The sequence below is a fragment of the Carcharodon carcharias genome, chromosome 23 (genome assembly GCF_017639515.1).
Source record: "Carcharodon carcharias isolate sCarCar2 chromosome 23, sCarCar2.pri, whole genome shotgun sequence".
NCBI lineage: Eukaryota > Metazoa > Chordata > Chondrichthyes > Lamniformes > Lamnidae > Carcharodon > Carcharodon carcharias.
In genome coordinates, this window is record NC_054489.1 from 21,740,399 (window position 1) to 21,759,232 (window position 18,834).

An 18,834-nucleotide genomic window follows, 5' to 3' on the forward strand; every position below is an offset into this window, starting at 1 on the left:
CTGTGACAAGTGTCAGTGGTGCTCTAGTGCCTCACCCTGACTTTTAATAAGTTTGTTTTAACCTTGCACACATCACAAATGAGTCAATCCTTCCTCATTCAGTATCATCCATGATCCGGTGGCTAGCCTTCTTGCCTTTGCATCAGAAGGTTCTAGTTTTTTTTATTTGTTCATGAGATGTGGGTGTCGCTTGCTGGACCAGCATTTATTGCCCATCCCTAATTGCTCTAGTTCATGGGGCATTTGAGAGTCAACCAAATTGCTGTGGGTCTGGAGTCACATGTAGGTGCTTGTGGGGGTTTGGAGTCACATGTAGGCCAGACCAGTTAAGGACAGCAGACTTCCTTTTCTCCATAAAGGACATTAGTGAATCAGATGGGTTTTTACAAAACAGTTGACAATGATTTCATGATCATCATTAGACTTTTAATTTCAGATTTTTTATTGAATTCAAATTCCACCATGGTGGGATTCAAACTCAGATCTCCAGAGTATTATCCTGGGTTTCTAGAATACCAGTGACGATACCACTTGGCCACCATCTCGCCATCCCAGAGACTTGAACAGAAGGTGTAAACTGACACTTCAGTGCAGTACTGAGGGAGTGCCGCACTATCAGAGGTGCTGGCTTTTGGATGAATCATTTAGCTCAGCAACAGCACCCCCCCCACCGCCCCACCCCCCCATCTCCACAACTGCTTCCCTCTTATATGAATGGGCACCGTTTGAAGAAGAACAGGGGGGTTATCCCCTGTGTCCCTGTCAATATTTACCCTTCAAACAAACCGATTGTGTAATCACCATCACATTGCTGTTTGTGGGGGGCTTGCTGTGTGTAAAATGGCTGTCATGTTTCCTAAGGGACTTCATAGGCTGTTTGGGAGACCGTGAAAGTCCTTATTTCTTTCACCCTATCTTCACCTACGTGCACTTTCCAGCGGGAAACTGGATAGTGATCGGTGAGCAAGAATTTGCCACCTCCCCCTCCCCCTCCCCCTGCCCCTCCCCCAAACTGAGATCACAAAACAGCCTTGTCAAATACAAATTAAATTGTTGTTGACACTGAGGCCTGAATTTTACACATCTAAATTCTCAGTGCAGTACAAGCAGCTCTAAGCAGCTGGAGATTATTTTAATATAATATGGTTTTATACAAAGATAAAATTCATGCGTTAGGAATAATAGATGATGGCAGCAAAGGCAGCATGTTAACGCAGAGGTTCTCATAGCATCATTGGATTGCAATGTTGTAAATCCTGTACTGAATTTTTTGCTGATAGTTATATCATATCTGACATTCTATGTGTATACACGCACGTCTGGGATGATGGCTGTAATTCCCTCTGTGTAGAAAGATGCTGCGGAGCGAAGTTTGTAAATAAGGTGAGCGATAGGATACCCGCGCAAGGAAGAGTGCTGGCTAATATATTGTCATTTCTTCTGTCAAACACGAGCCACGCATCCAGAGGAGCAGCAGCATTTGCAGGCGGTGCGCCTTTAAGGCCGGCGAGAGGGTGGAGTCTGATGCGCTGCAACCGCTACATCTGTTGAAAGTGACCAGAGCCGGAGTTTGTTCAACACCTGTACAGTACCCAGTGACTGCGGCTCCCTGAGAGGCCCATTCAGCTTCGTGCAGATCTCGTTGAAGACGAGAAGAAGCAGCAGCAACAGCAGCAGCAGTATCGACTGGATAAGGAGTCTGCTACATTTTTATTTGCTCTCCCTTAGGCTGAATTGTAGCCAGGATGGCGATGACACACGGCGTCACATTGACTTTCCTTCTCTCTCTTATCTGCTACATTGCAGTTCAAGCCGAGAACGGCAGCATTACAACCACGGGTAAGTCATGTCAAATTGTCACACATGCTCATTGGGATTTATGATGGTGGGGTGGCGGTGGGTGGTATAGAGAGAGGGGGAAGCTGTGCAGAAAATCAAGAGTTAAAGCAAACTTTATTTAAGAAAGTTTTTATTTGGGAAAAAAAAGTTTTAATTTATATTCCTTCCTGAGAAACCTGGGTTCTGAAACCAGAATCCTTCAGGCGTAAAGTTTTACTAATCTTCTTACAATGATTCGCTGCGGTTCGCATAGCAACTGTGCAGTGACTCAAATAACCTAGGGCACTCCAAAGATGTATCCTCCTCCTCTTGTTTGTCCAAACTCCAGTCCTAACATGTTGAAATTTCTGCTAACGCTGTTCGTCGTGCGGGGTTTTTTTGTGTCTTTTTTTTATATACATTGTCTCAGTGACATTGTAACACAAACGGGGGAAAAATGCGCAAATGAGGTGGGAGTTGACGCCTAATAAATCATTGCCTTTGGATTTCAGCATTTTTCTTGTTGAAATGGTGGAGCCCCGACAGCCCTCTGGTTTTCATTTCCCTACCGACCCGATTTCCCCCATTATTGTAGTTCTTCAGCCACCAGCCTGTGACTTCAACTGCCCTTGATGTTGGGGATCTGGTTCGAGGCTGTTTTGTCAATAAATCGGCTGTTGATCGGTCTGCGCAGTGGGGGCACTGTTGAATGTTTAAATTGCCCTGGCACTTTTCTCTTCTAGGGCTCCTTGCTGCGGATCTCCTAACTCAAGCGGATAATGGTGTAAAAATAACTTGAACTGTTAAATGCTAACAAGCTGTGCCCAGCAGTTGTCACTGCTGGCTGGGTACCAATCTCCAGTTCAGGAGCTAAGGAAGTCTACCTACTTAGTGCTTTGTTCATAGCCGTTTCTTTTATGGAGGGAATAATGAAGTTCGCTTCATGAGCATAAATATTTTTTCTAGAATTGATGTAACTGTCAGTGGCATAAATGTGCAACCCATGTGTCCCTAGAATTGGTTTGATGTACGAGAACACAAGAAATAGGAGCAGGAGTAGACCATATGGGCCCGTCGAGCCTGCTCTGCCATACAATACGATCATGACTGATCTTGGGCATTCAACATGCAAGTGTTGGACTCAACAGATTCATACACAGTACTGCAAGCTTCACCCCTCATGGAGGTTTCTGAGGGGGGAAGAATCCCCATTACACATGCACGGGATGTTTTAAACTCGGCCCCAATTTTGACCTTTCTTTAACTAGCTAAATGGGAGGAGTGCAGTCCTGTTATGATTCACTGTTGGATAACTACTGCTGGTTGATCAGTGATACTAACAGTCGACCAAAATTGATTTGAGACTATGAAGATTGCAACATTATGTACAAATGCCAACAGTTGATTTGCATTTGACTCACTTTATGACTGGACCAGAACAATTGGACAATTCTAGTGTATGCAGGAGTGCATTCAAATAATATAAAATAATATGAACTTGAATGTAAAGCTTCTATATTTCTAAAGCTTGTATTTTGAAGCTAGACTTTAATTGTATGGGAAATGAATTGACCATAGAGGAATAGGTTTCCAAGGTGTTGCCCTACTTGGTGTCAGCCTGCATTCCACTGTTGCATGGAACAAGCTGACAATGTTAGCTGGCAGTTCAGGTTGTTTGGATCTGAGGTTGTTTGCAGCAACTAGTCAAGAGGTTTTGGAGTGAGTCAGGAAGCAAGGTTGATGTGTTGTTTTTATTCAGGGTAATTTCCCCCAAGTGAATCAATTTTTTTATTGCAGCAAGTGGGTTAAGATTCCGGGGTTGTGTTTTGAATCTTGTACTTTTTTAAACCCCGTTATCTTGATGACTGATGGTCCAATGGTTGTAATCACCGACGAGCGTTGAGCATGGCTGTGCAGTTTATTGTCCAAGTTACAGCTCACAGGCTTGGATCAGTACAGCTGACTCTGGTTTGATCACAGGCAAAGTGCTGCTGCTAATTGTTATTAAATGATCCTGCTGGGAAATATGCATGTCAGGTGAGAACAGTATGTGATAAGCTGCTGACGCATACACTACACCCTTGTGCAGAATGCTCACTTATGTACAAAATAAAGTTCAAGTAAAAATATTGGTACTTTATAAATTATGATCTTAAATGTGGACTACTCAGTAGTTGAGAGACTGCATGTTTTTTTATTTCTCATTGAAGATTATGCAAGTGACTCGCTGTGCACTCATTTTAAACCTAGTTTGACATCGCACTGAAGTTATATAATCTCTTCCAGAGTGTAGGGAATCTTTCACCACTTCTTTCCAGGGTCTGTTGGGTTAGGTTCTGGATTTACATTACAATGTTAGTGATACTGACATTAAATGCATCCAACAACCTAGCCTTACAGTGCCAGTATAAAGCAATATTTGCAAGTCCCAGTGCATCCAAGTAGCCTAAACATAAGGTAACCCATAAATAATGCCTCAGCTTACTAATTGGTAACTTTTTACTCACTTTCATTCCCAATGGCATCCTTCCTTGGTTATAGTTATGGGTGAATTATAGCAATTTGCTTCATCAATCATGTATTGTTTATCAGTTCTCTTCCTCAGGATGTCAAGGTTTGTGCCATGCCTTGACAAAATGGGGAAGGTTAATTTTAATTCCTATTTTAAACAGTGGTACTATATTAATATGGAGCTCACTAAATTTTATTCATTCAGGAAGGTGGCAATCACTGGCAAGGCCAGCAATCACTCCACATTCCTAATATCATGTAAATTGTCACACACATTTTCTATCTTTGATCTGAATCAAATAGTTACGTGGGGTGCAATTCCCCTCATCTGTTCTGTTGAATTGGGGATTAAATAGAAGGATTTCCTTTGAAGACAAATTTCGTTTGGAATTCCAGATAGTCCAATTTAGAGAACTGCCCACCAGGGCTGACTTCAGGAGCTTGATCTTGTCAATAAGGGGAGGTAGATCATCTTTCATGGCTAGCGGTTTCCCAGTCAAAACAGTTATCCTCTTTGCTTGAATACCTCAACAGTTTAGGTTTCAATGTTTAAAGCCTAACAGAGCAGCCAAGTGATGCATTTACACAAAGTGAAGCTCCGCCCTGCATATTGTAATTCCTTCCAGGTGAGTATCTTTTAAAACCGCTCAGAAATCAAAGCAACTGCTTTTTTTTTTAGCTTTAGAAAATTGATTCTTTGATTCAAGATAATTGAGTTGGAGACTGCCTCAATGGAGAGAGTTTGACATAGGCGGTACCTCCTGTACTAAGGCTTCCACTGGGGAAAGATTGCAAACCAGTAACAGCACACCAAATATTACTTTCAGAAAGTTGTACCGAGGGATAGGAGGATGTTTCCAAGAATGCTGACATTGGCTGCTTACCAGTCTCAAGTCTAAGCTCTCTCCCAACCCACTTAGGTGCTTTCCCTTTTTTCTTTCTCCTTCATCAAGAATATTGGCACCATCCTAGCTATGAAACGATGAGCTTGAATCTGAAGGATGCGTGGTAGTGATCAGTTTTGAATTTGTGCATTTTTTGATTAAGGGCTGATTGGGCTCTTGAAGGGGAAGTGTGCAAGGATAAGGGCAAACTCTACTTGCTCTGCTGTTAGCAGGATCATACACTCACCAATGTAATGGCAGTTAAAAGGCCTTTTAAAAGGGGGCTTTTAAATCCACATAAAATGCTGTTGGTCTTGGGATTATAAAGTTTTAAAAGACTGAGCAATTTGTTCCGGAGAAGATAGCTCCATGTAACGATAAATCTCATAAAAGGGAGGTTAGCCTCCAAATCATAAACTGTTGACAGAAGGTTTGGTTGCAGGGCACCTCAGCTGGCAACAACTAACTAGCAACTTGCTGGGAGCAATTGTTGGAGAAGCTATCTGCTCCCAGGAGGTAATTTTTGTTAAAGAATGCATGCTTAACAACATTACTACTTCGCAATTGAGAGTACTTAAACTCGTGGGCTCACCTTCAAGTTTTAATGATGCAATTGAATGAATTACCCCCAATGCCCTCCTTGTTTGTGTTTTTACACAGTGTGACTCTTGCTTGGCTGTGCTTCAAGGTCTTGGCAAATGAAGGTCAGATTTGAGCTAAGTTTAGACAGGTGTAGCTCCTAATATAACCTGATAATGGGTCTTGCAACATCTGACAAAGGAAAATAAAGAGTTGCATCTAGCACTTTTCATGACCTCGGGATGCAGCAAAGTACTTTCGAAGTGTAATCACTGTTGTAATGTAGGGAATTTGGTGTGCACAGCAAGGTCTCCCAAACAGCAGTGTGATAATCAACACATTACTAAAAACAATGTTGGGAGAAATCCTCCCAGTTGTTCTTTGAAATAGTGTCATGGAATCTTTTAAGTCATCCTGAAAGGTACTGGTGGGGTCTCAGTTTAACCTCTCCTCTCATTTGACACTTCTGATATGCAGCACTCCCTCAGTACTGCACTGAAATGTCAGGCTATATTTTATAGTCCAGTCTCTGGAGTGGGACTTGAACCCACAACCTTCTGACTCAGGGAATTTTCTACTAAGGCATGTGAATTCTGTACTGCTGTCCCCTTCCTTAAAATGTGTATCTGCATGCAATTGCTGCATTTTTAACCTTTTTCTTTGCTTCCCTGGGCGGCTACTGTGATTCACACTGCTTGGCTGGCAGGTGATCTAGTCTTGTCCCTCCGTATTGCAGTTTTAATTTTTTAAAATTCTTGCCATGTCGCCGTCAAGGCTGTCATTTATTGCCCTTCTCTAGATGCCCTGAGAAGGTGGTGGTGGGCTGTCTCCTTGAAAGAGAGCTAAGTCCATGTGGATACTTGATAGAAGTTAAATATAACTGAGCGGCTTGCTAGGCCATTTCAAAGTGGGGAAGGGTTAAGAGTCAACCACATAGGTATGGAGTCGCATATAGGTCAGATCAAATATTAACGATGGGCTTCCTTTCTTAAAAGACATCAGTGAACCAATTGGCTTTATACAGCCAACCTATGGTTTTATAATCAATTTTACTGATATCAACTTTATATTTCCAGATGAAAAAAAAATCTAAGTTCAAATTCTAAAACTGTCATTTCAGCTCCATTTATTAGTCCAATAACATAATCACTGTACTGCAGTACTCAAGCTGAGCTATTGGATTAGTCATAGGGAGTTATGATATTCCAGCAGTTCACCAAGATTAACTAGAACATCATAATTGTGCCTTCCCAGATTTCAGATGCTGGTTGCCAATTATGTTCCTCTGCTCACTTTTGAGTTGATGTGAGCACATTGAAATTGCCCCAGGCCAGTTTTCTGCCTTCCCCCTTCTCTCTGAAGGTGGTTTGGGGGAATAGTACCTAATTGATGTGAGAGCTTTGAAGTTGCATATTAGTCAGCTATCAGATTACAGTGGGGAATCAAATCTATTCCCTTCTCCGCCGATGCTGCCAGACCTGCTGAGTTTTTCCAGGTAATTCTGTTTTTGTTCTACATAGCTGTGGTCATTGAGCAGTAATGAGGAATGGAAATGTTGACCAATTTTCCAAACAGAAGCTGCTTCCATATTATCAGTGGGCTGAGTTGCTATGTATTCACAAAGTGTAGACCTCATACAATTGTAAATTTGCCAGAATTGCTAAAACCAATGCCCAGATGACATGCTAATTTTAAACTGGGGTTTCCTGAACATTGGCACTTGAGACTATCACAGAGTTGCGATGGGGTTGTCACTTGCTATGAGACCTACACTTCGAGAACTCTTTGTGGAAGATCCTACTTTTCTTAATGATTGCCAGTAGGTCAAGGGACAGGGCTCATTTTGGCAACTCTACCACTAAGCTTCTGAAAGCAGCTAACTTTTCATAAACTGGCAATTGAGCCCAGGACTTTCCTAATCTCCCTGATTTATCTTTGGATAAAGTTACTGAGCTGCTGGTAGAGCCTCCAAGGCGATTCTTTTCATCCATACAGCCATGCTTTAGAAAGGTGATGAGATTGGCAGAGTTGGTTTTGGTCAGGACAACGTTTAGTGGCCTCTATTCAACTTGTGTTGGGATCAATGCAGTGCATATGTCAGTTTAAGCCCTGATGCGAATGTTGTTTATGCAACAAACAATTTGCAAGTCTCAGCACTGATTATTTTTTAAAAATTACTGTTTATTCTTGTAATCTAAACAGGAAAAACAAGTTTCAGTTGAGAATTTTCCACTTGGCAGATTTTGTGATTTGTAGTTGAATGTCTCCACTTGCTGGGGCTGCCTAAGATGTACGTACATGGGAAGAGGTTATAGATGAAGATCTCTCCTCTGACTAAGTCAGCAAATTCAGCAGGGATTGGGAATGAAACCTGGGGGCTTTTCTCATGAATGTAGCTCAGTTTACTAATTTAGATAAATTTGCTGCAGCACCATGGGAGTCATTCATGTGGTTTAAATCAGTAACAGGCATTGTAATCCACATAATTCTTCAAATGGTTACTCAGTGGCTGCTCTTAATTGGGGAAGCATTTACTTTGTTTTTACTGAACAATTGAATTTGAGCCATTTGACTGAACTATTTGGAACCTGGAGGTTCTCTTTAATGGGATGCCTTTAAAACCTACCGGTGTGAAATATGTAATGATAGCATCATTCAACTTTAATACCTATTTGTTTTCTGGCTGCATAACACTTGCAGCTTAAAATCATAGAAAAGCTATGGGACAGAAAGAGGCCATTCAGCCCATCGTGTATGTGCTGGCCTAAAAAAGAGGTTTAAAAAAATCAGGCACTCATTTAATCCCACTTTCCAGCACTTGGTCTATAGCCTTGCAGGTTACTACGCTCCAGGTACCTTTTAAATAAATTGAGCATTTCAGCCTCAACCACCAATTCAGGCAGTAAATTCCAGATGCTCACCACCCTCTGAGTGAAAAAACTTTTCCTCCTGTCCCCTCTAATCCTTCTACCAATCACCTTAAATCTATGCCCCCCCACCCCAGTAATTGACCCCTCAGCTAGGAGAAGCAAGTCTTTCCTGTCTACCCTATCTAGGTTCCTCATAACTTTGTGCACCTCATTTAGGTCACCCTTCAGCCTCGTTCCAAGCTTACTCACTAAACACAAACCAAAGGTGCTAGATTTGTGCGAACATCAGCAGCGAGTTTTGCCATTGGGCAGGGAGGGCAAGTGAATGATCATAACCTCACCAGCCAAGGCATTCAAATTAACAGTTGTCATATTGATGTTGCCCTCCATTAGGTGGCTCGGTTAGCTTCTGTCTTATAGTTTCCAAGCATTGTACGTATTGCCAAGGTCATGCTAGGAGTGGTAACTGCAGCTTCAGAAAGTAACTTTATTTTAAGCAGAGGGAAACAATCTGTCACAATGTCAGGATCCATTTTACATGCATAATCTGGGATGTATGAATATAGTCTATTTATAAACGTTGAACTTAAACGCCTTACTTCCTGTAATATATTTCTCTCTCTTTCATGTGGATGTAGTGTGGACAAATGAGGCAGCACTGCGAAACCTGAAATAAAGGTAGAAAATGCTGGAAATGTGCAGGTGGATCATTATCTGAAAGAGAACCCTAATACTAAATCAAACTGTTGTTAAAAGTTGGGAAGTCAGTTGTGGCTCAGAAGGCAACATGTTTGCCTCTGAGTCACAAGGTTTTGGATTCAAGTCCCACCCTAAGCCCTGAGCACAAAAACCTAGACTGACACTCAAGCGCAGTAATGAGGGAGTGCTACACCGTCGCAGGTGCTGTCTTTTGGATGAGGCATTAAACCAAGGCCTATATGCCCCCTCAGGTAGGTACATAAGATCCCATGGCATTATTTTGATAAAGAGTAGGTGAGGTTACTACACTCCAGGTACCTTTTAAATAAATTGAGCATTTCAGCCTCAACCACCAATTCAGGCAGTGCTCACCACCCTCTGAGTGAAAAAACTTTTCCTGGTGTCCTGGCCAATATTTATTGCTCAATCTACATCACCAAAACAGACTATCTGGTTTTTATCACTTCGCTATTTTTAGGACCTTGCTGTGCGCAAATTGGCTGTCATGTTTCCTACAGTACAACAGTGACTACACTTAGTGGCTGTGAAAGGTGCTATATAAATGAAAGTCTTCCTTTTTAGAAGCAGAAAACGCTGGAACTACTCAGTAGATCTGGCAGCATTTCTGGAGAGAGAGAGACAGAGTTAATGTTACAGGTTAATGACCTTTCTTCAGAGGTTAACTCTAATTTTCTCTCCAGAGATGCTGTCAGAGCTGCTGAGTATTTCTAACATTTAATGTTTTTTGGATGTCTGAAAAAGAATAGTCAGTTCGCACTCCATTAATAATTTGGATGTGGTCAAATTTTGCAGGGCTGCTGTGCACTTTAGAAGCATTATGGATGTGATACACTTTCAACAGTAAGTGTATTAGAATTTGCTTTGCTATTTGTGTAACTACCCCATCTCCTATAGTTTCCGTTCCTTTTTTAAGAGAAACAAATCCCATTTTCTCTTGAACTTTCTGAAGCTGGACTAAGAATCGCAGAACTAAACCAGTGGGAATGGGTGCTGCAAATTGGTGGGTGATGGGGTAGGGCCGTTGGGGGGGGGGTGGGGGGTTTGGGGGCGTGGGGGGTGGGTTTGGGGGGGTGGGGGGTGGGTGAGTGGTGGGGGTTGGGGGTGAGTGGGGGGGGGGGGGTGGGGGTGTCAGGGGGGTTTGGGGGGGGCGGTGAAGAATCCCCTGAAAAGGATTTTAATCAATATCAAATTAAAAAGGAAGAATGTATTTCTTGTGACCTGATCCCTTTTGTAGCGCAGTTTGTTTTTTTTTGCCCTACTCGTTCCCACACACATCTTTGACTCACCTAAGGTTGTACAAGGCTTTCCTTGTCTTCGATTTGAATTATTGTTCAGTTGCTCAAGCAGCAACTTTGGTGTAAATATGATGTAGTTTTAAAATAACTTTAGGCGTTACCAGGCTGAAAATTTGCAAGCGGGCCAAGAAGTTGAAGAACAAAAGATGTCATGATGCCAGTATGGGCAGGGTGGGGGGGAAAGTAGTAGCTATTTTTTTTATGTCCAGTAATTGTACAGTACACAATCTAATCTTCTCCCCTTTTCTTCTGGAAGTGCTGATGTGCTGGGATCTTGAGCTGTATAACATCGCGGAAATGGGCATTCTTCATATGTGATCCTTGACTGAGGTCTGCCAACTCTGTAAAGCCCAGAAATTACACAAGAATGTTTCCTCACAAATCCATGAGGCTTTGTGCATCACTGAGCAGTATTTATACACTAGGTTGTGAGGACGTGGGTGGTGAATGTGGATTATCCTTTGAACATTTTGTCCTAATAGTGGCCCCTTTTAAGAACTGATTTGTGATGCGAAAGATATAATGAAGTTTGAGGTGGTGTTCCCAATGGCTAAAAGCATATTGGCTAAAAGCATAATTGTCCAAATTGGGGCCATAAGAGGCCAGGCCAACATTCTTTGAGTTTATATTTCATACATGCCTTTTGAGAGTTTGAAAGGAGCTGTGCTTGATGTTGTTGTTTCACTGGGGCTGCCACTGCACGTGATCTACTCTTTGAAATACTTCATGGAATGCAGCACTGACAACAGGTAAAAAAAAACAGGTCGAGAGGAGATGAGGCAAGTTTTAGTAATTGTGCTGCTAAACTGCTGAGAGCAGCTAACTCAGCGCAAGCTGATGATTGAGTCTGGGATTTTCCTGATGTATGTGGCTCAGCAACTCCCTGGGTAAAGTGGCTGAACTGTTGGTTTAGCCCTGAGGAGATTTTCTTTTTCTGTATCTGTGCACACATGCAGAATTTTGACCAGATTACCAGAACTGGTTTTGGGCAAAACAAAGTTTTTAGTGTTGGAATCGATGCCGTGCATACATCAGTTGAAACCAATTGTGATAATTCAGTAGGAGAAGAGGGAAATTTATTCTGGCAACAGAGGTTTTTGTCCAGTTGTTGTTGGTACACTAATGTTTAATTTTCTGGATATACCTAAGTTTATTAGTGTTATGGTAACTTGAGATGTATTCAAAATAATGGGAAGATAGATATGTGTCCCCTTTCTCTCTCTTTCCTTCTCCAATGCCAAGAGCTTCATGCCTGTGCAGCCTACAAAGACACACAACCTTGAACACACTTCTGGCCTAGAGGTTAAATACAGTTTAGCACCCATCCACACAGGTCAGAAAAATATCAGGTTTTGTAATAGTTTTCTGTTAACCAAAGTTGGTGTTGGTTGTTGCAATTGGCCTCTGTAATCCTAAACTGAGAGGCTGAGATCAAAATCAGCCAAAATTTTGGTTGTTGTCCAAGGAAACCCTATTGAAAAGAAAGATGTGTGAGGGGTGTGTTGAGTTGGTCTGTGCCTATTGAGCTGACCCCAAGGCTCAATACATTCATAAGGTGATGAGGGTGGCGAGCAGGGATTGGCCAAAAAAAAATCTTGTGCAGACTTTGTTTTGTAATTATGAAATAAATATGATCATTTCTGGTTTACTGAAACATGTTTTGAATTGGCAGCTGAGGAAGTTAAAAAATAGAACCCAGCACTCTTGAATTTCTATTGATTCAATCCAATGCATTTTGAGAAGCAGCTGTTGAAATATTACATCAATACAAAAATCATGATTTTACAGGTAGTATAATTGGCCAGTTCCTATAACAACTTCTGTTTATTAACAAAAAAGGGAATTTCTCTAAACATGTTCCAATTATCTTCTCATGTTAATGTTAAAGAGTCACGAATGTCCCTAAGTATACTGTTGAGAGTTCATTAAACAAATATGTGCAACCAGAATACAGCCTTGCTCACCAGCCATGAATATTGGGAGAGCAAATGCTCTCTGACTATAATTTATTGATGTTGGGCCTGTGGGTAAGGCTCCACATTGGTAGTGAGCATGCTTAAGATTAAAGTTTGCCTATCTTATCTGTCTTTATACTCCAACTATACAAGTTAGACCACACCTGGAGTACTGTAAGTAGTTATGGACACTACATTTTAGGAAGGATTTTTTGGCCTTGGAAGGAATGTAGTGTAGATTAACCAAAATAATACTTTGATGCTGAGGGTTACGTTATGAAGAGAGACTGCTCAAACTAGCATCATATTTCCTGGGATTTAGTTCAGGGGTGATTTGCTCAAAGCTTAAGATACGAAGTGGAACAACCAAAGGGGAACTATTTTTGGTGGGTGGGAAATCTAGGGCTATGGAACGTAGATTAACAATTAAAGCCAGATCTTTTGGGAGGAAAGTTATGAAATGTTTCTAACCACAAAGGTGGTAGAAAGTTTGAAACTGTCGCGAATGCCAGACGATGGTTGGTCAATTGTCCATTTTAAATCTGAGACCGATACATGTTTGGGTTATCCAAAGGTATTAAGAGATATGAAGCAAAGACTACCCCCTTGTTTTTTGAGGCTTGAGCCAATATTCTTTCTTTTGCTGTTTGAAAGCATTTGTACTTCACTTTGTGGCACATAATTTAAGCCGTATGTTTGGTCAATGATTTTTCTGTTTTTGCTGCTTTTATTATTCTTACCACTGCATTCCCAATATCCACAGCTTCCTTTGTCCACATGTCCATGGCAATTTCTGAAAATCAAACCTAGTAAGACTAATTCATCTCTTCACTACTTGTCAATTGTAGTTATTGCTACAGTGCTAAAGGTAAATAGGTTCCAAGACAGTACAGCATAGAAACTTTCCATTGTCAACTTGGTTCAATAGTACCACGTGATCTTCTGAGTCAGAAGATCATGAGTTCAAGCTCCACTATAAGATTTAAGGTGATGCAGTAGAGTACAGGAAGTACTGCATTATCAGATGTGCTGCCATGAAGAAGAGATATTAAACTGAAGCCTGACTGGCCTATTGAGATGGACATAAATGATCCCACAATACTATTGGAAGAATACCAGGTTCTCCCCATCAGCCTGGCTGAATTTTATCTCTCAAGCACCACCACCAGAACAGATTAACTAGTCCTTTGTGTCATTCTGGAATTGGCTGCTGTGTTTCCTACATTATCAAAATGACTACGTTTTATAAGTACTTATTGACTGTAAAGTGCTATGAAACCACCTGAAGTTGCAAAAGGCACGACATAAATGCAAGTCTTTTTTCCCTCCTGTGCATAAATTGATAGCCCTCTTCATCAATGTGACTACACTTCAAAAGGTAATCCATTGGCTGTGAAGCGCTTTCGAATGGCCTAAGGACGTGAATCCACTATTATGCTGCTTATCCTCCTGAGTTTAATTGAACACAGGTATTGAAACTTCCCTTTTCCTTGGAATTAACTTTAAGCTTTGAAGAACCACAAGCTTTCAAAGAACTGCGATAATTCTGGCGTGAGAAATTGTAATAGCTTAGATTTTTATAGATTCTTTACTTTTTTTTTCAAAAAGAGTCCAATAATGCACAGCTGGTGCTTTTAACGTTTTCATACCATTGACAAAATGCAACAATCAATGATTTCAGAGTTCACCAACACCATACAAAATATTTCAAACCATCAAGGATTTCACATCCTTAGGAGCCTTTAATTTGTAGTTCATAGATTCTGTATTTTTTTTTGTGCAAAGTTATACTGTACGGGGAAACATCATGAAAGTTGAAAAACAAATTTCAAGGTGCAATATTTCATAAAGATTCCTGGTGTTGACATGACAAATGCAGTGCTGATGACAATGACTGTAAACACTTCTGGGATTCTCCTGGAAAAATGCTCATCATGGTTCTGCTGATGCCATGAGCTATGCTTTTTTTAAAAAAAACCTACCTTTTGCAAGTCAATTAACAGCTACAACAACAACTTGCATTTTATAATGCAGTTAACGTTGTAAAATGCCCCAAGGTTTTTTACAGGAGGGCCAAGCAAAATGCCACAAAATTCCAGTCTTATTTTGTGAATTGGATGAGATCCAATAATAATTCTGACTGAGAAACTGTGTGTGTGTGTGGTACTGTGTGTGTGGTGTGTGTGTGTGTGTGTGTGATCACAGATCTTATTTTGGCCCCAGGTATGTGTTTAATGGACCAATAGCTGACAATATGCATGCCTGCTACTTCACTGTTATGCTAGTTCTGAAGAAAATGATTTATTTTTTGAAAAACTGCATAAGATGTTGGTGTAATGTGTTCAATACTTATTTACTAAGTACTTTCTATTTTAAGGCAACAGATCAGGTCCATATTTTTCTTCTGTTCCATTTGCACTGTCTGAACCATCAGCTAGGTGTATAAGTACCCACGAGGAAGAATAGGGAAGTTCTCCCTGGTGTCCTGGCCAACATTTACTCCTTAACCAGCATCACTTTTTTTTAAAAAGAAAAACTAGATAATATAGTAACGATTTCATTGCGCTTTATGGGTTCTTGTACTGTGTAAATTGGGCCATGTTTCCCTTCAATACATCAGTGACTATACTTTAAAAGAATGTCATTGGCTGTAGAGCATTTTGGGACATCCAGAAGTCTTGAAGAATGCTACATAAGAATATCTTTGTTCCTTCTTTGCATTTGTGTAATTTAGAATGCCTCATTTCCAAGGCCAACTCAAAAGGCTAGTGTATAAAATGGCAAGTAGCCCAGTGTGAAAATGAAAGATAATCCCCATTGTACAATTCAGTTAATAACAGCATAAGACGTAGGAGCAGAAATAGGCCATTTGGCCCATCGAGTCTGCTCCGCCATTCAGTGAGATCATGGCTGACCTGATGATCCTCAACTCCACTTTCCTGCCTTTTCCCCATAACCCTTGATTCCCTTACTGATTAAAAATCCACCTATCTCCACATTGAATATACTTAACGACACAGCTTCTACAGCCCTCTGTGGTAAAGAATTCCACAGATTCACTATCCTCTGAGAGAAGAAATTCCTCCTCATCTCTGTTTTAAATGGGTGCTCTCTTACTCTGAGATTATGCCCTCTGGTCCTAGACTCTCCCACAAGGAGAAACAACCTCTCAGTATCTACTGTGTCAAGCCCCCTAAGAATCTTATGTTTCAATAAGGTCGCCTCTCATTCTTCTAAACTCCAATGAGTACAGGCCCAGCTTACTCAACCTCTCCTCATAAGAAAAACTCTCCATGCCCAGAATCAGCCAAGTGAACCTTCTCTGGGCTGCGTCCAATGCCAGTATATCCTTCCTTTAGATAAGGGAACTTCATTTATATGTATGTTTCTTTTGTGCAACATAACCTTGCACCATTTTCCAGGTGAGTAATGAGGTCACTGTGCAATTACTATATTGGAAACTCCAAAGATGCATGAAATGAGGTTAAAAAAGGTGCCTTCTCTGGGATTCAGCTAATGTAAATACCCCACCTCTTAATTCCTTGGGTATTTATCTCTATCAGTTCTTTATCTTTCTTTTGTGGCTTCCCATTTGGGTGGTGACCTTGGTATATAAGCAATTTGAGCTATTAACTTTTATCTATTTACATAAACAGCACTTGGCAGTGAAGCATATTTACACTATTATATGTTGGGCCCACATTTACCACATTTAGAATTTCTATTCCTTGAGAGGGATTTTGTGGTTCTCTTTCTGTTGGTTCAGTTTAGTAAAAGCGTTCTCATCTCTTTTGCTCTCTTATTTGTTCCCCCTTTCTTCCCCACCCCGCAACAATCTGTGAGATGAAATCCTGAGCCACACGGATCATGAAAGATCCTAAGTTCAATCTATGGCTTTAACGTGGCCAACTAACAAGGTAAAATTGTCCTACTCCAGTCCCTTGTCCAGAAAGCTGAAGGTCTCAGTGGAACATTGAGAGGACAAAATTTGGAAGAGAGAATGGAAACTGAATTTGGTGCTAAACTCCAGCTCGGAGCCACAACAAGCACAACTTTCCATGGGTTTGCAATAATTATATTTAATGGCTTCTATGCACTGTACTTAAGCACAAAACAAAAATGGGCATTGACAGTTGAGTGTATCATGGGCCTGTGTAACCATTAAGTGGAAGATGATTAATGAAACCACATTATTATTTCCTTTCGGAGTCAGTGCAGTAGTATTTAACTTGAGAATAAGCATTCCATTCTGGAACCTATTTTGCCACAAAAACAGCTTGATTAAACTGAGAATTTTTCCAGGTATTTTTGTTTTTGTTTCAAATTTCCAGCATCTGCAGTATTTTGCTTTTATTTTAATTCTCTTAAACTGAAGGTTGTCATTGCTTTTTAACTGTTTGAAGGCTGATTAAAAATGACTTGCCTCTGCGAGCTTCCTTCTCGTAACGCATTTACTTTCAAACTTTGCCATCATTTTCATTCCACACTTCCTCATATGGCTGGCCCAATGTAAATGGGTAAGCCTTGAGGGTTCAGAGCATGAATGACTAAACTTTCGAGGCTCAAATTGGAAAAAGCAAACTTTGACTAGCATGTGTATTGGCCCTTATTGCAGCTCATGCGCTGAGAGAGCGACGTCAAAAGATCTGCAGAGATCAGGTCATTTATTTCTGAAAGCTGACACTCAAGAACCAGTTCACCAGTTTTTTTTTTAAAATGCTTATGTGGCACATTGCGTGAATCGTGTACTCAGTAACTAAAGTGCTCCCTGCATGTTTATCTTTCTCCCTTGTCTATTCTAATAAGGAGTCACTTATCATTCACACTGAAACAGGGAGGATAGCAGTTCATGTTTTGAAGAAGAGCTAATAAAAATCATAAATTATATCCAAAGTGTCATTTCACTCCTAAAACTAATCTCAAATAGCAATACAAAAGCAAAAAAAACTCTGGATGCTGGAAATTTGAAATAAAAAAAATGCTGGAAATATTCAGCAGGTCAGGCAGCATTTGTGGAGAGAAACAGAATTAATGTTTCATATGAAATGTCATCTGGACCTGCAATGTTAACTCTGTTTCTCTCCACAGATGCTGCACAACATGCTAAATAAACATCACTTGACATCTCAAGTTTCAGTCTTTAGATTGTTAAGCGTCAAACCTACAATTCTTTATCAGGTTCAAGGTCATGCTTTTTAAAGCTAAAATCATATGATGTTGATCCATCATGAGGTCACCGAGGCTTGCTGCTATGTTTGTTTAATGTCACCTGTTACTTCCTGCTCTTCAGAAAGGAGAAGTTCTATATTTGAAGCCCTGAGGGCTGATTGTAACCTTGTCCTGCTAGCAGCAACCAGGCAAGCAGTTGAAACAGCCCATGGCACATAATTGGTCTCACTGCTTTCCCACAGGCTCTGACGTTAATCTGTTACTGTGGGCAGGTAAGAGAGATGCCCATCTGAAGGCCCGCAGAGTCCTTTTAATTATTCTGACTGGGTTCCAATAACTCAATCAGGGTCTGTTGCCAATTTAATTGGACGGCTATTTGGGGAAGTCATTGTGGTCTGTTGCTAGACCAACCTGGCAGCAGGTGGAACTAGGGCCAGAAGACTATGTGTCCTCTTGAATAATCACCCAGCCAGTTAACAGAAATGCTGGAGGCCATTCTTTCAGCTTCCAGTTGTGGTCTCCTGTCACCTGATTCCACCCACCACCCAGTTAACAGTTTCTGCCGGGTTCAGGCGAGGTTCTGGTAGGAGGATTGTCGAGATTGGGAGTTAAAATTTCTGGCCCTTGCAAGGAAGCTTTAGGTGGTTTGCTGCCTTCTTCTGCCTGCACAAATGCCACTTTTTTTTAAAAAAAAATCCCTCAGATCTTGCTCGAGTGATGCTTGGAAACTTCTGATTCCACACTCCACTTAACATTTTCCAAAAATTGGGATTGACATTGTCTTTAGTGTCGTATGTATAACTGATGTGGCCACCTGGTTAAACAGCTACATTACTACCATCTCCAAATGTCAAAGAGCTGCATTTGGAAAATGGAAGAGTTATGTGTGCTTTTGAAGCAAGTCCAAGGGACCAATTATGCCATCACTGTGCATGTGAAAGGAAAGTTGATTACCTGAGTACCCAGGAAATGAGACAAAATGTGTACTAGAAATGACAACTGACCAAAATCATTACTCTTAAAATCATTTAGA

The 18,834-nt window shown here is 40.9% G+C and overlaps 1 protein-coding gene across 1 annotated transcript in view; it reads left to right on the forward strand.

Moving 5' to 3' along the window:
• The first annotated feature begins 1,301 nt into the window (after positions 1 to 1,301).
• Positions 1,302 to 18,834, forward strand: part of LOC121269218 (protein HEG-like) — an 85,204-nt gene continuing 67,671 nt past the window's right edge. The window contains exon 1 of the mRNA XM_041173760.1: positions 1,302 to 1,839. Within this exon, the coding sequence (XP_041029694.1) occupies positions 1,746 to 1,839 (94 nt within the window). The 5' untranslated portion in view covers positions 1,302 to 1,745. The remainder of the gene's footprint in view (positions 1,840 to 18,834) is intronic.